Source organism: Amborella trichopoda, chromosome 2 (genome assembly GCF_054954075.1).
Source record: "Amborella trichopoda isolate Santa Cruz 75 chromosome 2, AtrichopodaSantaCruz75HAP2 v2.0, whole genome shotgun sequence".
Taxonomy (NCBI): domain Eukaryota; kingdom Viridiplantae; phylum Streptophyta; class Magnoliopsida; order Amborellales; family Amborellaceae; genus Amborella; species Amborella trichopoda.
Genome location: NC_142337.1, coordinates 8841941 through 8865606, shown reverse-complemented (window position 1 = coordinate 8865606; position 23666 = coordinate 8841941). Strand labels below are relative to the sequence as shown.

Here is a 23666-nt window from a genome sequence, read left to right as displayed (position 1 = left end):
AATTTTCAAAAAAATCGATCATGGATTAAAAAAAAAATCACAAATTTTCAAAAAATTCTATCATGGATTACAAAAAAAAATTCGATCATGGATTAAACAAAAAAAATCACAAATTTTCAAAAAATTCAATCATGGATTACATAAAATTCGATCATGGATTACATAGAATTCGATCATGGATTACATAAAATTCGATCATGGATTACAAAAAAAAACAAACAAAAAAAACAAACAAACAAAAACAAAAAATTCAATCGTGGATTACAAAAAAAGAAAAAAATAGTTCGATCATGGATTACAAAAAATTCAATCATGGATTACAAAAAACTCTATCATGGGTTACAAAAAAAGCAAAAAACAAAAAATTCAATCATGGATTACAAAAAAAAAAACAAACATTTCGATCATGGATTACAAAAAAAAAACAAACATTTCGATCATGTATTACAAAACATTCGATCATGGATTACAAAAAATTCTATCATGGGTTACAAAAAAAAAAAAAAACAAAAAAATCGATCATGGATTACAAGAAAAGAAAACAAACATTTTGATCATGGATTACAAAAAATTCTATTATGGGTTACAAAAAACCAAAAAATTCGATCATGGATTACAAAAAAACAAAAACAATTCGATCATGGATTACAAAAAAATCGATCAAGTATTACAAAAAAATCTATCATGGATTACAAAAAAAAAAAAAAAAAAAAAAAATCCGTACGGAATCGCAGATTCACTGTTCGGACTCGCCGAATCCGTACAGTGAATCGGCGATTCACTGTACAGAATCGTCCGGTTCTCTCTAAAACCGGATGATTTCCGATTTTTTGGGCGATCCGGTCCCCTTTTCACGATTTTCGAGTCGAACCGGGCGAGTCCGGTTCGACTCGGCGTTTTTTAAAACGCTGGTACAAACCGCTGATCTAGCGAAAAAAGTATAAAACTTTCAACGAATCAAAAAAAAGAAGGGTGCGATTTGTATAGAGCCGAGATCCTAAACAATCAAAGTAAAGCACACCTTCAAATAAGATAAAAAAAATGTGACTTTCATTTTTGTCATAGCCTTAAAATATATTTTCTTTTTTAACTATAAAATTTAAAGTTTAAAAAATATTGTAGATAGAGAAGATCAATGGCTTGAAAATTGACATTAAAAAATACATTACAAGATGCGCTATTTTCAAAAGTTGAAATCTATTTTTTTATCATTTCCATGCATCTTGATGGACGAGATGATCAATTTGAACATCACAACAGTTTATTTTAGTGAAATGTTTTGAGGTAGATTTTAATTTAATTGTTTAGAGCCTCAGATCTACACAAACTTTTTTTTCCAAAAAAAAAGAATGAGAAAACTTTATCTCCCCTCAAGAGAGAGAGGGAGAGGACAACATGAAAAAAGGAGAGAGAGAGCCACAGAGTTAAAAGAGAGATAGAGGAGAATTAGTAAAAGAGGAGAGAGAAAAGGAAGAGTGAGGACAATGTGGAAAAAGGAGAGAGAGGCAGAGTTAAGAGAGAGAGGAGAATTAGAAAAGAGGAGAGAGAAAAGGAAGAGTGAGGCAAAAATTAACTCCTCAGGACAGAGAGGAGAGAGGAAAACCAGGAAAAGAGGAGAGAGAAGCAACCCAATATGACTGCTGACTCTTTCACCCGATCTTATTTATCAGGCGAGCTTAAAGAAGTTGGGTTCCTCATCAACTCCCCTGATTCAGCCCTCAAAATTTTCGGTTTCGCCGTCGAGATCGTTTCGCCGGAACAAGTTTCCGGTCGCTTCCGAGTGACTGAAACTTGCTGCCAGCCCTTCAAGGTCCTTCATGGCGGTGTCTCCGCCCTAATTTGTGAAGGACTTGCGAGCATGGGAGCCCATGTGGCTTCAGGGTTTCGGAGAACTTCAGGGATCGAACTCAATATTAACCATTTGAGAGCAGCTCCGTTGGGTGAATACATTTTTGCTAGAGCAAAACCCGTCATATCCGGTAGAAGAGTTCAGGTAAAATTAATGGAATTTCTTATTTTATTTTTATCTTATCTTATGGTTTTGGTATTGGGGATTTAGATTTTTGGGGTGGTTTCCGAATTCTTTATATGGTTTTCGCTCAGGAGATCCATTTAGCTTCTTCTTCCTCTTTTTTTGAGTGATTTCGGGCATGAAATTTGGGTATTGGGGTCTAAATTTCGGGCATGAAATTTGGGTATTGTATTGGTTCACCTACCCAAAAAAAAATAACAATAAAAGATTGCGTGGGTTTCTAAATTTAAAATATGAAGTTTTGGGTTGTGATTTTGCGGCTTGCATACTAAAATATAGATGATTGTTCCGGTTATTTGGAATAGATGATGGATTAATGTTAGGGTTTAAAATAGGTTGCGGTTTGTATAAGGCCAAGACCCTAAACCGGTGTTTAAAAAGTCGTCGAGTCGAGTCGGACTCGTTCGGTTCGACTCGAAAATCGTCTGATACCGAGTCGATTCTACGAAAAAATCGAGAATCGCCTGTGTCCAGAGAAACCTGGGCGATTCCATGTGATTCCCAATAGTGAATCGCGAGTCTCACCGAGAGTGACACGTGGCAGCCTCACGAGAGTGAGGCGTGGCACTTAAAAATCTTCCACATGTGTTAATTCACCTCACGAGAGTGAGGCGTGCCACTTAAAAATTTTCCACATGTGTTAATTCACCTCACGAGAGTGAAGCGAGGCTCGTGAGGCGTGGCACTTAAAAATCTTCCACATGTGTTAATTCACCTCACTTGTATGTCCCCTCTCTTTTCTAGATGCGCAGCTGATGGACTAGTACACAACATTTTATCTTTTTTCTATACGTGCTGTTGATGGACTAGTACACAACATTTTCTAGAGAACAAAGGGTCATTCATCCTTTGATGTGGGATAATTCCTACAAAAAACCATTCCAGCAAGATGATTGAATATGTATTATATTATAAAAGCTAATGAATCACATCAAGCGATGTGGTGGTATTGGTTGACAACCTTGAATTTCAGATGGGCGTCTTGAGTTCGAGTTCGAACCCCCCACGTGTCGTCATTTATATAATACAACATTTTTTTAAGATAAAGATAAAAAAAAGAGATAAAGATAGAAAATAAAAAGCTTTGAAAGATAATGAATAAAAAGCTTGAAATAAAATAGAAAAAATAAAAAGCTTTTCTTGTTGTAAAAAAAGCATAAAAAATAAAAAATAAAAAGCTTTTCAAGATAAAGATAAAAAATATAATACAACATTTTTTTATTTTTCTTGTAAAAAAATACAAGGTAATATAAAAATTATTTTTTGCAAAAAAAATAAAACAAAAAGCATGAAAAACATTTTTGACAGCAAAAATAAACAAAGGCAGAAAATACTGTTGTAAAAAATTAGAAAAAATAAAAAATAAAAGGCTTTTCAAAATAAAGATAAGAAATATAATACAATATTTTTTTATTTTTCTTGTAAAAAAAATACAAGGTAATATAACAAATATTTCTTGCAAAAAAAAAAAAAAAGGCATAAAAAACTAAAATGTATTTTGGCAGCATCTTTTTTTTATTTTTCTTATAAAAAAAAATAAAAAGTAATACAACAAGCAAAAAAAAATGTAGTACAACGTCTTCTTCTTTTGTCAAAAAAAAAAGAAAAAGATAATCAACAAGTATCATATTTTTCTTGTAAAAAAAAATAAAAGACAACACAATAAGTATTTATTGTCAAAAAAATAAAAAGTATTTTTTAGTACAACCTAGGAATAAATGGTCGATTATATTTTTTATTTTTATGGTTTTGAACATAAATTTAGTAATATTAATTTAAAGATAGGATTTATACAATGAGGCCATTTGAAATCTCTCTTTCTGGTAACAATCTTTTCTACTAATTTATTCTAGAAACCTAAAAAATTAAAGAAAATTGGTACGCATTCTAATAATTTATACATTGATAACCAAATATTTTATTTTATTTATTAATTTTTGTATTATAAATCATGTAGTGTACTATGTTTCTTACACTTGTCAATAATACATTTTAAATTAGATGATATTATAAAATATTTTGGATTTGTTATTATTTATATAATAAAATAATTATAAAATATTGTTGGTATATAATATTATAGTGCGTTAGCTTGTAATAATTTGGGTTTTTTTAGTGGATTAGGATTTTTCGCCAATTCGAGATTTTAGTGGCCAAATTTTCATCGATTAGTCAACTCTTAATTGTAGTCCATATATGATTATATCATTAATCTATGATAATTCTATGATTTTTTTTATGTGATGTAAATTTAATGGTCAACATAAGTTCATACAGGGAAAGAGTATCTCAATATTCACAAATTGATGAAAAAAATAAAAGTTAATAATGTAGTATCCTTATTTCTTATTGGATTTCTAAAAACAACATTTATAATGAATTTTAATAATTTTTTCGGATTTTTTTGAAGCTTTAATACGACCAATTCAATTGATTCTCAATCCGGATCGTCGATTCACCGATCTGGATCGGTTTTTAAGGTGTTCGATCCGGGTCATCGATCCCCTTTTTAAACCATTGGCCTAAACCATCAAAGTAAGGCGTATTTCAAATATTGCTGAAATATATTGTTTATGTATAAAAATCATTACGATGGCTTCAAAATTTATTTTCATTTTTAATTATACAATTTTAAGCTATTTGCACATATATGAATATTTAAAAATCTTGAAAATTGACGGTCTAGATAATACACTACAAGATGCACTATTTTCAAGATTTGAAATCTATTTTTCTCATGTTCATGCATCTTATGGTCGAGATGATCAAATTTTAAGCTTTTTCGGCGTCAAAACAACAATTTTTTAGGTGTATCGTAATTTAATTGTTAGGGCCACACCTTTATATAAACTTTTGCCTTGAAAATATCAAGGTCCAAAACTTTTGATGGTTGGGGCACTATTAAAAAAACTCCTGGTGCTTTTTGACTTTTTGGTCGGTAGACTGATGATTTTTTGGTTAGAATTAAGACAACATGGTACAACTAGATGGTATAAAATTTTATGCTACTTTGTACAACAGGCAAAAATGGGTCACATTGTGTCGTAGTTATCCTTTAGGGCCTTCAACTACTCAAAACATTTGGATTTCCTTGGTAAAGTCGCCCTAAAAATATGGCCCATGTGTCATGGGAGACATCCATTAAACTATTTGGGAAAGGTATTTTTTCTCTTTAAAAAGTATTTTTAAGGAAAATTTGTTTCATGCGGTGGGACTGCAGTCCTACATTTGCGCTCCTCTAAGTATAAAGCATCCATCTTAAATATGGATGCACAAATAGGTGGTCCAAACGTTTTTTTAATAAAAATAATTGGAAGTAATGGTCCAAACGTTTTCTTAATAAAATTATTATTTTTAATTTTTAAATTTATTTATTTTTTTATATTCATGATCACCATATTAGAGATTACATATTCTTAAATATTAAGTCAATAAATCCACTTAAAAAATAGATTTTTAAGAGGTGACTCATTTTTACATGGACTCATAGCAACTGTGTTCATTTCTTAAAAGGTGAGGTCTGTATAAGGCGTCGACTTTATACTATTGAATTAAGGTGGACTTCAAAACTACGTCGAAAATACAGCTTCAATGCTGCAAAGCCTTGTGATGATATAAAAATTTGTTGTTGCCCCCAATTATGAGATTTAAAGTTTCAGAAATGGTGGCGATCAAGCAGAATTATAAACACTCTAATAATTTTGAAAAGAGTAATGATCCTATGAGACCCTCCCACACCTATGTGTAAAAGATCACTATTAAATTTGGTACCGATATCTAGAAAAGTCATTACATGGGTGTAGGACTTGACTTTTATAGAGCTCTGTGTCAAATTTAATGGTGATCATTTGGAGTCCTACACACATGGGTATGGGAGGATCTCATAGGTTCATTACTCTTTTGAAAATATATAACCCAGTGAAGATGAATTATTTTTAAGACTAGAAATCCCTTTTTTTTTATATCTATAAATCTCGAGGTCAAGATAATCGATTTGAGGGTTTTTTAGCATGGAAACAACCTTTTCTTGTGAGTTTTTTAGTTGCATCTTACTTGTAAAATATAAAGTTGATACTTCTATAAATTTTTTCCTTTCTTAATAGTATATAATGAATATTTACGAAAAATATAAATTTGGTAAAACCTATTTAAAAACAAGTGTGGCACATGTGAGGCCCATGGTCAGACACAATTATGAACGACCAGTTTTAGCAGGTCAATCTAGTCATCCACCATGTTGCGGCGGATCTCATTCCGAATCCAAATCTTGTTCCAAGCTTGGATCCCATTCTGTGTCTCCGTTGGAGAGCAAGGATACGAAAGATACATACGAATTCCAAAGAATATTATTATGGATGAAAAAAGCCAAAAAAAAATGACGAAAAAATAAGAAATGAGATCACAATGAAAAGATGACCTTCAAAAATTGTTTGCGTGTTCGTATATGTTCAAATTATATTTGAAAATTGAAGTCAAATTGGAATGACTCGTTATTTTTTTTTTTACTAATTTATAAGGGTGGCAACGGGTTGGGTAATCCAGACCCGGATCCAACCCGTTTACAACATATCACCAAAAAGCACCAACTCCAACCGACGAACCCCTCAGCCAACTGATCAGCTGCCAAATTTGTCTCCATGTCAGGGTTTAAAAAATATCAAGAATATTCCTCAAAACCAATCTTAATTTTTAAGACATGGTCAGTTCTTTATGGCATCATCTAATAGCATTACGAAAGCATCCCCACTCCTGCTAAAACCGGAAGGTTCCTTACGAATGGGACTTGTTTGGTTCCCTGGAAATGGGACTCTTGGAGTCATATCTCCATAGAAACGGTTAAAGATGGAATTGACGTTTTTGTGGGGAATCATGTATTCTCATTTTAAGCCAAATTTCAGGAAATGTCAATTCCACCCAAATAGGGGAGATGGGGGTAGGTAAATTTCTCAAAAAGAAATAAAATAAAAAAAATTCAAGTCCTTAAAAGTCATATTGAAGTACATGTGAAATTTTATGTGGTTAACATGAGACAATACCATATATATTGATCTATTTTTGAGCTTTAATATGACGTATCACTGGAGGGAAAACCCAGTGGTGTGTTTGGATTCTTTGTAAATTGTGGGAATGCTTGGATGACATCCTATTATATGAGTCATTAGTGGACTAATGACATGTTTAGCTCATTACATAGGATTTACAGTTTGGTGACAATTTATTAATCCTAATTAGTTGCACTTAAGGTAATTAAAGCAGGCGCTGCACTTAAGGGAATTAAGGCAGGAGTTACAATTGGATCTCAACTCTTATAGACCATGAATGTGAGAGTTACTAAATAAAGGTGTTCACTATAAAAGGAGGTTCACCCCTTTAGAAAAGAAAGAGAATGATAGAAAAGAGGTGAAGGAGATTCACCAAGAGGACTCTCAAGGTAGCTTGTCACCGGATGGCTTGGTCTATAGGTTTTGGTATGGAACCTTAAGTCCCTCATGTGATTTAATGACAGATTCGAGTAAGTTGTTTTATCGAGTTCAATTTTATTTATTTGTTATTATTTTTATTGGGACTAACAATGGTAACGGAGTGCTTTTTTTGTAAAAGAGGATATCCTTGTAGAAAACAGGTATACACTAATAATGTGGGATGTGTCCTAACAACAATTAGATTATGTTTTATGGATACGAGCCACTGGATGCATTCTTATTCAATGCATTAGTTGTAATTTTTCATATTATTTTTGACTTACCATAACAAAACCATGATTAAACGACTGTTAGAGATATCATACAATATTTATATAGATTTATTTTCTATGTGATTACTTTTGTATAAATTAGAAATAGACTTATGTGTGAACTTATTACTTTGCAGACTGCTTAATAGCTAAATGAGAATTGAGTTCTTGACTTTGAACTACCAATCTTAATATCATTTTCATAAAACAAAAGTGGTTATATATGCTAGGGAACAATGCTTGCATTCAATACATTTTTTAGGACCATATGCCCTCGTAATTCATGTTCTAAAGCCTGGTATTTCTTACCTTCGGTGTTATCCAGTTGTTCATATATATATATATATATATATATATATATATATATATATATATATATATATATATATAAATAAAGCATGCAACTCATATTGACAATTCATTCTCTCTTACCTATTAGAAAAAGAAAAAGGAATCCATTATTTCTTTTATAGGGGTCCTTGGTTATTCCACTCATGTATGAGTAGTGAAGGATGCTAATGATATAAATCAAGTGTCGGGCACAACAATCCTTCCAACTTATCATCTTTACATGCCTTCAGTGTATTTTATGACTTGGTTTTTTGAAGAATATTATGATGATTAATTTACCCAAATTCTATTACAAAGCATTTGTGGTAAGCTTTTTATTGTCTAAAATTAGAATTTAGCATGTTTCAATTATAAAACATTTGTAGTAAATTCTTTATTACTTTAAATTAGAATTTGGTAATTTTCAATTATAGAGCTTTTGTGGTAAGTTCTTTATTGTCATAAATTAGAATTTAGTACGTTTCAATTGTAAAGCTTTTGTGGTAAGTTCTTTATTGCTTTAAATTAGAATTTGGCAGGTTTCAATTATAAAGCTTTGTGGTAAGTTCTTTGTTGCCTTAAATTAGAATTTGGTAGGTTTCAATTACAAAGCTTTTGTGGTAAGTTCTTTATTGACTTAAATTAGAATTTGACAGGTTTCAATTATAAAGCATTTGTGGTAAGTTCTTTATTACCTTAAATTAGAATTTGGCAAGTTTCAATTATAAAGCATTTGTAGTAAGTTCTTTATTGCTTTAAATTAGAATTTGGCAGGTTTCAATTACAAAGCTTTTGTGGTAAGTTCTTTATTGCCTTAAATTAAAAATTTGTTGACATTCTATTTTATCTTAATAGCATGAAATAAATGCAAATCAATGTGCAGTCCTATTTTGAAATTTAAGTTACTCTCTCTTTCTCTCTCTCTACCCAAGGATACACAAGCCTCTATCTCTCACTCTTCGTTATTTAAAAAATAAATAAATTATAGAAAAAGGTTGGAAGATATTCCTATTTATTTTCAACATGGGCCTCTAGCAATTATACACATTATGATGAGACATATATTGGTTATCAATTTTATTTAAAGAGATACTTGATTTGAAAATTTTCGTGGTGATCAATGATTATGAATATTTCAAGTTCAACAATATATGTATATTTGTGTTAGAATTTTTTTCTTGCTTTCTACAAACATTAAGAATATTTTGTTTAGATTGATAATGTTGTTTATTACTTTAAAGCAAGTTGTGACGTACTTTTCGGTATTTTTTTTGCTTAGTATTCTTTCGTTTATTTAGAAAACTAAATTTGTACCCATGAAGATGTGATGACGAGCTATTATATTTCAATGAGATGTAATTATCATTGATATCTTATCTTGTTTTGTTTATATCTAAATGACATTAAAATATTTAATGATGTATCATGTTAGATTGAATTATCATACTGGTGATAGCTGTTCATTAGATAATGGGAATAAATCATCATTTACCAAATTAGAATTGAATTTGTTAGCTCTATAATTATCAATGCACATTAAGAAAGTGAGAGCAATTACTGATCTAGCATACTAGACTATATTGGACTAATTTTTGTTATTATGATGACAACCACATATTGAGAATAGTGGGAGCCATTATTGAATAGTTTGATAACATCATCGATTTAAAACTTATTGAACATGTCAAAAAGAAATGATATTATATTTCTTTCTTTTATTATTGTTAAGGTTGTGACCACTTAAATATTTCTTTATGTATATAATAATACCAACAATTTTGTCAAATTCTTATTGTTTTTGTTATTTTGCCCTATGATCCAAATCTGAGCTTTGGACTTAAAAACCAGTTGTGGACGACATGTTTAAGAAATAAGCGAAAGCAATAGGCATTTTTCTCTTGGCTAAAAGATAGATGTAAATAAAATTCAACGTGTTGGTGCGTAATTGATAAGGTATATGAGAAATCCCATGCTGGTAGCATGAAACAATACAATATACAAAACCATTGAGGTCAAGAAATCCAAGTGTGGTGTTTGACCACATTGATAGTGTATATGTGAAATCCCATACAAGTAGCATGAAGCAATGCCATATACAAGGTTATTGAGGCCAGTAAATTTAAGTGTGGTGTATGACCACATTGGTAAGGTATATGAGAAATCCCATGCAGGTAGCATGAGACAATGCCATATACAAAACCATTGAGGCCAAGAAATCTATGTATGGTGTTTGACCACATTGGCAGGGTATATATGAAATCCCATGCAAGTAGCAAGAAACACTGCCATATACAAGGTTATTAAGGCCACGAAATATAAGTGTGGTGTATGACCACTTTGGTAAGGTATATGAGAGATCTCATGCAGGTAGCATGAGGCAATGCCATATATAAAATCATTGAGGCCAAAAAGTCCAAGTGTGGTGTTTGACCACATTGACAAGGTATACATGAAATCCCATGTGGAAAGCATGAGGCAATGTCGTGTACGAGGTTGTTGAGGCTAGGAAATCTGAGTGTGGTGTATGACCACATTGACAGGGTATATGTGAAATCCCATGCAAGTAGCATGAAGCACTGCCATATACAAGGTTATTAAGGCCACGAAATATAAGTGTGGTGTATGACCACTTTGGTAAGGTATATGAGAAATCTCATGTAGGTAGCATGAGGCAATGCCATATATAAAATCATTGAGGCCAAAAAGTCCAAGTGTGGTGTTTGACCACATTGGCAAGGTATACATGAAATCCCATGTGGAAAGCATGAGGCAATGTCGTGTACGAGGTTGTTGAGGCTAGGAAATCTGAGTGTGGTGTATGACCACATTAGTAGGGTATATGTGAAATCACATGCAAGTAGCATAAGGCAATGCCATATAGGCTGTGGAGGCCAGGAAATCTAAAAGTGGTATGTGACTACACAGGCTGACTATATGAAAATCCCATGTGGAAAGCATGATGCAACATCATGTACAAGATGTTAAAGGGCCTTCAGGCCAAGTGGGAGTTGTTGGAAATGTGGCCTATTAGGCCATTTTCCTCTAGGAAATTTATTTTTTCAATAATGGTACAAAAGCCATATCGAAGCATATGTGAAATCCCATGTGGTTAACATGAGGCAATGCCATATACATTGATCCATTTTTTAGCTTTAATAGGATGTATCACTGGAGGGAAATACCCAGTCTCACTGGAGGGAAAACTTAGTTGTGTGTTTGGATTCCTTGTAAATTGTGGAAATACTTGGATGACATCATATTATATGAGTCTTTAGTGGACTAATAACATGTTTAGCTTATTACATAAGATTAACAGTTTGCTGACAACTTGTTAATTTGAATTAGCTGCACTTAAGGGAATTAAAGCATGAGTTACACTTGGATCTCAACTCCTATAGACCATGAATGTGAGAGTTACTAAATGAAGGTGCTCTCTATAAAAGAAGGTTAACCCCTCTAGAAAAGAAAGAGAATGATAGAAAAGAGGTGAAGGATAACTAAAAGGACTCTTAAGGTAACCAGTCACTGGATGACTTGGTCTATAGATTTTGGTATAGAACTTTAAGTCCCTCGTGTGATTTAAAGACAGATTTGAGTAAGTTGTTTTATCCATTTCAATTTTATTTATTTGTTATTATTTTTATTTGGACTAATGAAGATGATATAATATAAAATTCTTTTATTTCTAAAAAAAAAAAACGAGTATGTAGCTTTGAAGGGCTAGGATCTTGATACCAAGTGGTTGGTTGGGTTGGTGCCAATTTGTTGGTTGGTACCAAGTGGGGCTGACTCGCTGTTGATTAAAGGCCATGTGGAGTGTTTATTAAGAAGTTTTTCTTTCCCATAATTATCAAATGTGTAAATGAAGTTACAGTAGGGGTGGCAAGGGCCGGACACGAATCCGACCGGATCCGGACTCGATTGGACTCAACCTAAAAACTAAAAATATTTAAATATTATGTTAAATATATACATGCGTACATACGGTTTGTATAAAGTTGAGGCTCTAAACAATCAAACTAAACCACACTTTCAAATAGTGTCAAGAAATGTGGTTTTAATATTGGAAATCTTTGTGATAACTTTAAAATATATTTTTATCTTTAATTATAAAATTTAAAGCTTAAAAAATAATGTAGATCGAGCAGATTTATGAAAACTTGAAAATCTTGAAAATTGACAATCCAAAAATACGTTTCAAGATGCATTATTTTCAAAACTTGAAATCCAATTGTTTCTCTTGTCCATCGAACTTGATGTCAAGAATATCAATTTGAGGATATTTGGTCATCAAAACAACCTCTTCAAGTAAAATATTTGAGGTGCGCCCGAATTATATTGTTTAGAGCCTCGCACTTATATAAACGTTTTCCTTATATTATAACTAAAGATATATAATTATATTTATTTAACATTATTAAAATATTTAATATTATTTATTTAAATAATAATACTATTCAGGTTGGTTCTGGGACTGACCTGCCGGGTCCAATTTTTGGACCCATACCCAGACTTGGGTTCGGTCAGGTCCGATCGTCGGGTCGAGGTCCATTGCCACCCTTGAGTTTCAGTAGGAAAATCGGTTTCACAAATTTTTCGAATTTTTCGCACTGTTGTCAAGTTATACAGCAGCAATCGACCTATTTCAGTGTGAAAGCACTTTCCTTGATTGATCGGAAAGTTTTTTCCTATTTCAGTGTGAAAGCACTTTCCTTGATTGATGGGAAAGTTTTTTCGATGAACTTCCCCTAAAACTGTTACGAAAGTGAGAGAGTGGAGCTTCCAAGAGCTCATACCAATCTTTCTTGCATAGACCTACACCTGCTGCATGCAAACTGCATGATTCCACCTTGTCTTTGTTTGGCAACGTCATTGCTGTTTTGAAAATTGGAATGGGACCGGAATGGCTAGGCATCACATATTCCGAAACGGCCGATCCCATTTCCGACTGAGCTATATTTTACAAACGAGTTAAAGAACAAAAAACAAAAAAACGGGGGGGTCAAGGTGTTCCCGGTTTCCTCAAACTACAATCACCCAGAAACTAGAATTCACCACCTGATCCGAATCAGATGATTCCAAATCGAGTGATTGATTCAATTCAATGAATTTTGAAACCCTGCATTAGATATTGTAGGTTGTGAAATCATAAGAACTTGCCAGTTGATCTTTTTTTATTGTATAGGTATGGGAGGTGAAGCTGTGGAAGGTGAGCCAGCAAAGGTATTCAGACATGGAAGTTGATTTCTCAAGCTTGGATGAAAAGGACATGGTCGCTATTTCACGGCTTACCCTTTTATGTGGAGGCAGTGTCCCATCACAAAATGCCAAGCTGTGATCATCCAGTGACAAAAAGATCGCCGATTTAGTCAGAATCGGGCCAGAATCGACTAGTCAGCCCGATTCGTTCTTTTAAACGCATCATCATACTAGCACTTAGATTTATAAGGTATTCGAACAAGATGCATTAAATAAAGGGTGAGGTTTTTACGAGATTGCCTCCTTATACTGTAGATGTAAGGTGCATCTCAAAAGCAAACCTGGTTGGTGACAAATCTAACTGATCATAAAGTTATCTGTTTTTTATCAAAAAAGAAAAAGAAAAATAGAGTTATCTGATTCATATGTTTATCACATACTTGAGTATTAAATTTACTCTCATTTAAGAGAGTCATTGAAGTGCGATATTATAAAAAGATATTGATAAATGATATTATAGAGAAATATTGATATTAATTCATTTAACATCCCGCTTGACCTTTTAAAGCGATAAAAGGCTGAACATCATCTGACTCTTCCATAATCATAAAGGAATATTAAATATAAGCTTTTACGTTCCCTTGTTCTGACTCTTTCCTGCATCCCCCATCTCCCATCCCCCCTTTTCTTTCTTTCTTTTTTTTTTTTATTTTATTTTTATACATATATTTTATTTATTTATTTATTTATTTTTAAGCCAAATACATCAACACCGTAGTAAAACTTGTTCCCAAAGTACAGGAAAGTACAAAAGGAGGAAGAATAATCTCTCCTCATTGTTTTGACACATTCGGCATTATATAGAGACTCATCTCACATACACCCAGTACCATTTCTCTCTCTCTATTATTAAGGTACTTGTTAAATCATTTTGCACGAATTACCAATTGCTGAATTTTGTATCTTTGCCTATAACGTGATATCCATGGGATTTTTATTTTAGCAAAATATGTTGTCTACTAATATGATATCCATTGTCTTGAGACTGAGAGAATCAGTCAATTGCTAATAGAGGTGGTGACATGATGCGTAGAAAATCTTAGAAAATTTGGTGGACATTGCAACACATCATTTTCTTTTATTTACTTATTTGGTAAGGATAATTAGAATTTATTCTTAATTGATTTTATTTTGTGGCTCTCTTATTATAACCGGTCTTGACCACATATTTATTATTTTGGTGGTTTCTATTTAGTTTCTTTGATCTTAGAAATTAATTTTTAAGCCACTCATAAACTAGTCACATGGCTAGTAGAATTGTAGTAGAATTGTAATGGTTAAACTTTTTAGAGGTGAAAAATTGAATGGAACCAATTTTGGCATGTGGAAGAAAAAGACGGAATATCTTTTCATCCAAGATAGAATCATATATGTACTAAAAGATGATTCATCAGTAGTTGGTGATAAACCAACTGAAGAAGAATAAAAAAAGCTAGAAAGTTTTTTAGAAGATGACCTCATAGCAAAAACATCAACAATGACCTTATTAAGGTTTTCGAACATCATGAAACATCTAAGAAAATGCTGGATGCAATAAAAATAAAATATGACTTAACCTCCGAAACTCACCTCCAATTGCTACTAAAGCAATATAACTCATTCAAAATGAAGGAGGGTGATAATGCAGTGGAACATGTAAACAAGATGCTTCTTATAGCTAAGGACTTAGCCCTTGCTGGGAATGAATTTCTTGAGCGCATGCAAGTTTCCACAATCTTAAATAGTGTTCCACCTTCATGGAGGATGGTAACAATAACACTTAGGTTGAATGTCAAATCTCTTACATTAGAAGACCTACCTATGCAACTAGCCGTAGAGCAAGAACACATGAACAAATATAAAAAGAGTGAGCTCATGCTTGCTCAAGGACCTCCTAAATCTAGCCAACCCAAGAACTAGAAATTTCAAGGGAAGTTTAATAAGAGGAACAATATGTTCAAAAATAGATGAACCAAGCCCTACAACTTAGAAACTAAACAAGGACATCCAAAATGTTTCTTATGTAATCAATCAGGTCACTTAAAAAACCATTGCTTACAGAATCGAAACCCGTAAAATTCAAAGAATAGTAGAAATAGAAGCAAGAGGCGTGAAGTTGTTTGTGTGGTCTCTAAGTGCCTATTTGCAGACTACAACATCAAAGGTTGGTGGGCAGACATGCATTAATCGGCATATTACAAGCTCAAAGGGCCTCTTCGAGGACTTCAAAGAAATAAAAGCTAAGGAGAAACACATCTACATGGAGAACAACATCTATTCTGATATTTTAAATGCAGGAACTTGTAGGTTGTATGTAGGGACACTCGACTTTGTATTAACTGATGTATATTTTGTCCATTGTATGAGGCAAAATATTATATCTGTCTCCTTTCTCATTAGAAAGAGCTTTGAAGTCTGCTTTCGATCATTGAAAGTATCAATTGGAAAGCGTGAATAAATTTATGCTTAGAGACACTTGGTTGATGACCATAACTTGTTACTTCTTCATATAAATGAGAAAAATGATAATAAAATTTCTACTTATTCTCGTTATGTTGATTGTGCAATGGTTGTTGATGTATACACTTGACATCTTAGGCTTTGCAACATAGGAAAAAAATAAATAAATAGAGTAATAAAGAAATATCTTATTCAAAATCTAAATAACATTGAATTTCCAACTTGTCAGCACTGCTTATCAAGAAAAATGACTATGAAATCATTCAATAAAGGGGAGAGAGCTAATGAGTTATTAAATGTGGTCGACTCATACATTTGTAGGTCCCTCAATGTTAAAACCCATAGAAGGATGTCATCTTTCATCACTTTTATTGACTAATTTTCTAGGTTTGGATATGTTTATTTAATTCACCATAAATCAGAAGCCTTAAAAATATATAAAATATATATAAAAAAGTAGAAAACCAATTGAATAGGAACATCAAAGTTCTTAGGACTGATAGGGGAGGTGAATACACATTTGAAGCTTTCAACATTTATGGCCAACAAAGTGGGATTAAAAAATCTACCACTATGCCTGATATGCCACAACAAAATGGAATACCTGAAGGGCGTAATAGAACCCTCTTAGAAATGATTAGATCCATGATGACTCATGCTAGTCTACCCAAGACTTTTTGGAGAGAAGCGATAAATACATTAATGTATATTTTTAATAAGGTTACAATTAAGTCAATTGATTCTATCCATTATGAATTGTAGACTGGTAGAAAACCTGATCTAACCAACTTAAAGAAGTGACGGTCGGTACATATCCTAATTCATATCAGCATAAAATAAGTTAGAAACAAAACTCTAGTTTGTAATTTTATAGGATACCCCAAAGGTTCAAAGGGATATCTATTTTATCATAAGGTAAGGGACTTGTTGAAAGCAAAGATGTTGAGTTCTTAGAATATTTTATTGAAGAAAGCCGACCTATAATGGATAATGATAATCCACTTAATATCATAGATGACTTAGAACTACTACGTACAGTGGATATAAATAACTTTGATCAACATGATGATGTTGAAGTACTTACTAATGTAAAGCACTCAAAAAAGGTATAGAGGTCCTCCATCATACTTTGATGATTTCTATGTCTATATGAGTGAGGAGATATACAACCTTATTGACCTAGATAAAATCGATGACCCTTTTAACTTCAATGATGTTATGAAGTCACAAGAATATTAAGAATGATTTAATGAAATGAGAGAAAAATTAGATTTTATTGAGAAAAATAATGTTTGGGATCTATGTGATTTACCATTAGATAGGAAATCTATAGGTTTTAAATGGACACTTAAAAAGAATTTAAAATCTGATGGATCAATTGATAAATTTAAAACTAGGTTAGTAGCAAATGGTCTTACCCAAAGAAAGGGAGTCGATTATGTCGACACTTGTTCCCCTGTTGCAATGTTTATATCCATTATAATAATTTTGGCAATCGTTGCATATTATGAGCTAGAACTTTACCAAATAGATGTAAATATTGCATTCTTGAATGGTGAATTAGAGGAAACCATCTACATGAATCAATCTGAGGGCTTCATAATTAAAGGCCAAGAAAATAAATATATAAATTAAATAAGTCTTTATATGGTTTAAAAAATCTTCAAGATAATGGTACTTAACATTTCATGATGCAATCTTACAGATGAGATATGAAGTAAATAGATTGGACCATTGTATATATGTCTTGAAGAGTGGAAGTAAATTAACAATACTCTCATTATATGCAGATGATATCCTATTAGCTGGAAATGACTTAGAAGTAATTGATAAGACTAAGTCATGACTTTCTTCTCGGTTTGAGATGAAAGATATAAGAGAAGCATCTTATATCCTAAGCATAAATATAATTAGAGGTAGAAAATAAAAAATGTTGTGATTGAGCCAAGAGAGATATCTTGACTATGTTCTTAAAATATTTCAAATGAAAAATTGTAAACCAATGTCTACTCCTGTGGAAAAAGGAGTAAAGTTGTTTAGGAAAGATTATCCAGTAGAATAACAAGAAAAGCGTCACGTTCCCTATGCACAAGCTAGTGGTAGCTTGGTGTATGTAATAAGATGTACAAGACTAGATTTGAGCTATGTCGTAGGACTTGTTAGTAGATATTAAAGTAATTTAGACATAGCGCATTAGAAAGCAGTATAAAGAATTCTAAAGTATATTAAGGGAACAAAGAATCTAAAATTAGGTTTTTAAGCGGATAAGCTTGAAGAAAGATGAACATTGGCCCATCTTCTCCCTATAAGTATGGGAAGCCAGAGAGAAGGAGACACTGAAAATACACGGCAAATTACAGTCTCTAGAAAGTGACCCTTCTCTCAATTGGGTAGTTCTTAACTAAAATCCGGGTTTTGCGATCACCAGCCTCACGGCACCCCTTTCTCTGATATCGGATTTGGTCTCATCCGCACCATCAATTTTACTAATAGGATATATGATAATAACATCTTAAAATCACTTTTATTTTTTAAAAGATCAATAGTAGATGAATCACAGATGCTTTGAAAACTTCCAAATCGTAAACATCGCCAATCAGTTTGAAAATGGTGTACATTTTGGAAATCAGTTTTTGATATGGAAGACCACCATATAGGAATGATATTTTTAAAACCAGTCTTTACAGGAAAATTGTTAGCAATATCTCCATGAAAAATAACAAACTACAAAAAAGAAAATACCAAAAAGAACAGAAAAGAAAAGAAAGGATATCATCCTATTTATCATATCTAAATTTGCAGAATATATTTTTATTAACTACCCAAAAGAAACTTGCACATTGTTTATATCTAACTCATGTTTAATGTCTGAAAAAATCAAATACTTCCAAGTCGATTATATCTTAATATCGGGACAAATACGTCTAAGGTTGATTCTGCACTGATGTGATGATCAAGAAATTGTCTTCAGTACTCTGAATGTGAGAACTATCAAAGATAAAACTCATCATTAGGCATTGAGCAGTGAAGTTCCAAGCCAACGTTGAATTGTATCTTGAGAGGAAAACACCTCCATTTTGTGTTGACACAAGAAATTTTTTTTTTTAAAAAATGCAAAAAATTAAGCTAATATATTGAAAGCAAAGAGAATATGCACATATTTTCCCGCTGGAACGAATACTACAAAATAAGTAAAGTCTCACCTCAAAGCTCATCGAAAATTGCAACTCTGGGCGTCAGAAAACTTTCAAATCGATCATTTCAGCCTTGACCATTATGGTTGTTAAAAAAAAAAAAAAACTGAAAATAGCATATATTTTCACCTTAAAAATAAGTGTTTCCAAATCCACAAGATTTGTACCATTTTTTTAGATTCAAATTTCATAACAGTAATGAAAATTGATTTGTGTCGTCCCGGAGATTTCTAATGCCCAAAGTGCTTTCCAAACGAGGTTTGAAGGTGAGGCTTTACTTTGTTTTCATAAAACCTAGGCCTTATAGAAATTGCATCATAGAAGGGAATACATGTACACAATGAGTTACATGGTCCATAATGCCTTTGTGAAATAAAGTTCAAGGCCTAATGGGGCAAGCCCTCAGCTTTGTTCATGCCTATAGGGAAAAAAAAAAATGAAATGGCCGATTCGCTGGAACAACAAGGTACTGTTTCTGGGGGCTACATTTTGCAAGTAGATCTTTTTTTTTTTTTTTTGACAATGTTACTTACATTTTTGCAAGTAGTCTTGGTTGTATTTGTTGTGATAAAAAAAGGAAAATTATGTATGGATAGGATAATTTTATAGGAACTATGTCTGGTTCAAATTTTTTAGAATTATTATGTTTAGGACAAGCTTTTCATGCTTCTCCTACAACATAAAACTTATATATTTCCCTTATCCAACCGTCCATTTTGAATGGAGGGCTCAGATTGCCCCAATCACAATGTCACGTCCCTATACTATTTCATTTTTTAATTTTTTTTATAAACTATTTTAACACCGAATTTGATACATCCAATCCTCTATTAAACTTGCACTAACGAAAGATATAAAAACAATATTTTCAATAAAATAAAATAATCAAAATACCCTTTAAAGTTTTAAGGGGTATTTTGGTCATTATATTTTATCAAAAAATTATTTTGAATATTTTTTATAGGTGCACCCCAATGAGAAGATGACATGTACCAAATTTCATATTCATACAATTTGTATAAAAAAACTAAAAATAGAATATTTTGAGACATCTGATCTAAGATCAAACGGTGAGTGGCTCTCTTGATCAAAATTGGATGGCTGGATAGTAGGGGAAGCGTAGATCTTCTATGCTGTAGGGGAAGTATATAAACCTTTCCCTAATGTTTATTGCTTTCTCTTTTTTTTGTTGAGCACATATGCCTTACTCCCTCCGGAGCATTGTTTAGCACGTCTTTCTTAAGTTTTTCTTATTACGTTTATTGCCTTTTTATTTATTTTTTTACTACATATATTTATCGGGATTGTATGTTATGAAACCATTCATGTTTTGTACAAGGAAGTCACAATTTCTTTTAGCCATTAGATGTGAAATCAAATAGTGGAATAGTTGAAAGCGTTTCACAACATTCGATAAATTTTATTTTGAACTTTGTACTTAAACAATGACATATATTGAACCACCTAATTTAAAATCTAATGGTCAAAGATGATTGTGATTTCCTTGTATCAAAAGTAAATGGTTTGATACAACGGTTTAAAAAACGGATCGGTGACCCGGATCGGGCACCCAAAAAATCGATCCGGATCGGCGAATCGGCAATCCGGATCGGGAATCGGGTGAATCGGTCAGAATAAAGCTTCAAAAAAATCCGAAAAAAATATTAAAATTCATTATAAATATTGTTTTTTAGGAATTCAATAAGAAATGAGGGTACTCCATTAAGAATTTTCATGTTTTTGAATGAATATGCAAATATTGATATGTTCTTTCCTTGCATGAACCGCCATTCAACATTTAATTTACATCACACAAAAGGATAAACATAGAATTATCATGGAATAAGTATATCAACATACATGGACTACAATAAAGCATAAAATTAGTAACATACGATCTAAAAATAAAATGATAAACGACGTTGTTGTTCTTCTTGGTCACGTTGGTGCCATTGATTGAATTCGTTTGACAATGCATTGATTCGATCTAAAAACGAATCATCGATATTAGCAGGCGTCTGACTATTCCCAAATCCCTGAGTATTAGTGTTTTGTTGTGTTCCCAATCCAAAACCCCCGAAGCTTGTCCATCCTTCATGCTCACCTGCACTGTCGTGCTCATCCCTACACTGTTGCTGTTGGGACTCGATATGTGAATAATATGGCTGGGATAGGGTGGCCTCAGAATCATCATCTCTCTCATTTTCTCTTAGACCCCCTTCCCACTCTCCCTCATTAGGTGCAATATCACCTACATCTCCGATGAATTGTGGATACGTTGGCTGGTTGCTTCCTCTTTCATGCTGCTCATCACTTTCTTCAAGATCTTCATCACCGATAGCCTCAAGGAACACTCTCTTGTACAACACTGGCTCCTCCTCTTCTACTACCCATTGGTCTTCTATGTCTGTGACAAATGTTGTGTCTAAGTCTATCGGCCCATAGTCTTCAAGCTTCCTTCTTATTTGTCGCTCTCTGAGGTTTAAATTATAATGAACGTAGACTAGTTTATGAAGCTTCTCAGAAGCGAGTTGATTCCTCCTAGTAGTGTGCAACCATTGGATCGTACTCCAGTTGCGCTCACAGCCAGTAGCAGAAAATGTCTGGGAGAGCACCTTGATTGTTATCCTCTTTAGGTGAGGTGCATCAGTACCATATATCTCCCACCATTCAGCTGGATTAAAATGCAAAACGCATTGTAAAGGCAAGAACAATTCATAAGATTAAATATATGAATGAACAAAATATTAGCGAGGGGATAACCTGGATCCATCATAGTTCGAGAATTTCTGGCAAGTCTAGTTTCGAAGGATCCTATAGCATCCCTATACATGGCAAGCTAAAACAAATATATTACGTTTTAGTGCATTATTCCTTATAAATATAACAACTCAATGAAGTTCTTACCCAAACATTAAATAATACCTCTTGTATTGCTGCTACTTGGTTTCGATAGCTTCTCTCCATCCTTGTAATAATGTATCTGACCCCTTCCATAATCTTGTGGGGTTGTTCATGTGTCAAATAGAAAAATTTTGGGTTGAAGTAGTAACCTAAAAAATATATACGTAGAAAAATGTCATTTACAATTTCATAAAAAAATGATTTAAACTGAAACATTGTAATGATATAAATATATATTTACTAGCATAATGAATTGGACATCCAAATTTGGTGTTCCACCTCCTTTCTATAATCTCGATCACTTTGCTGGCAAAATTACACTTTTCCCCAATAGCTGATTTCGCCCTCTCAATACTTTCATAAAGGATACCCATGGTAGCTTTCATGTCAGCATCCACCATTCTTAACACCGTGACTATAAGGGTAGTGGCCTCTACAACATTGGAACATCGAGACCAGAACTGCCTATTTGAGACTATGTTGTCCACTTTTATACCAGTACTGGACTTCGAGATGCGGTCATTTAACCACTCTTCACAAGTAAACAATCTCTTTAATGCACCTTCAGATTCTCGAATGGAGTCCACAGCTAAGTAATCGGTCGCAAAGCGGGTTATGGCAGGCCTGATTATCTCTTTTTTCTTAGAGTGTTCTCTAAACAGAAATAAAATTTTAGAGTGGTTGTATATAAATCTTGACACCAACCTTGCTTCCTCTAGAGTCTCCTTCACAATTTTGATCTCACCGATCTCCTCTAACATAAGATCGATGCTGTGTGCAGCACACGGGGTCCATACTAGATGCTTCCTCGTATCTATCAACTTACTGCCCGCAGAAACACATGCACGAGTATTGTCCGTAATAAACTGGACTACATGCTTATCTCCTACCTCCTCCACTATCTGATCATATTGTCGTATGTAGAAGTTTGCATCCTTCTTCGTCCCTGATACGTCTTTGCTAGATAAAAAAGCTGTACCTTTTGGAGAATAGGCCAAGAAGTTTAAAAACTCCTTTTTGCTAACTTTATTCAACCAACCATCACTCATGAGAGTAATGCTTGTCCTTGGCCAACTCTGTTTATATTCTTCAATCCACTTTTTAACTTCCTTCACCTCTTCATCTAATATTGGCCCACTGAGCTCATATGCCGTCGGGGGTTTTACCTCGGGCTCGACTCTCTGGATTGCACTGACCATAGGTGGAAAATATGGGCTATTGGCTGCATCAAAGGGAATTCCTTTATCGTAGAACCATTTACCAACATATCTCCCTAACATGTTTCTTATACCTTTAACCATGCTTTTTAGGGTCATCTGTTGTGACTTAGGCTTTGAGAGAAATGGGTCTTTACGACCATGACCTGCAATACTGACACTCTTAGGTAACCTAGAAACAATTTCTTCAACAACTGATTCTCCTTGATACATATTGCCACCAACCCCTCCATACATATTTGAGCTGGGCCCGCTATACATGCTCGAGTTGGGCCCGTCATGCATATCTGAGCTAGACCCACCATGCATATTTGAGCTAGGCCCACCATTCATGTTTGAGCTAGACGCACCGGGCATTCTAAACCCACGTTCCCTCTGATATTGTTCATGTAAACTCAATCTTGTGGACATGTCCAGCTCATTATTATATTGCTCTTCTGTATCATTCTTGCTTGATGATGTATATAACTAGCTATCTCCTCATTCATCCTATGTTTGGCAATTTTTTTACCTTTGTTAGCATTAAGAATTGCCGTCATTTGTTTTGTTACATTACT

At 33.2% G+C, this 23666-nt stretch overlaps 1 protein-coding gene across 1 annotated transcript; it reads left to right on the top strand.

Annotated features, from left to right (window-relative positions):
- The first annotated feature begins 1483 nt into the window (after window positions 1–1483).
- Window positions 1484–13719, top strand: LOC148783078 (1,4-dihydroxy-2-naphthoyl-CoA thioesterase 1-like). The gene is made up of 2 exons (XM_088857836.1): window positions 1484–1993; window positions 13282–13719. The coding sequence occupies exons 1-2, from the start codon at window positions 1634–1636 to the stop codon at window positions 13432–13434; spliced, it is 513 nt and encodes a 170-aa protein (XP_088713962.1). The 5' UTR covers window positions 1484–1633; the 3' UTR covers window positions 13435–13719.
- Window positions 13720–23666: the final 9947 nt, after the last annotated feature.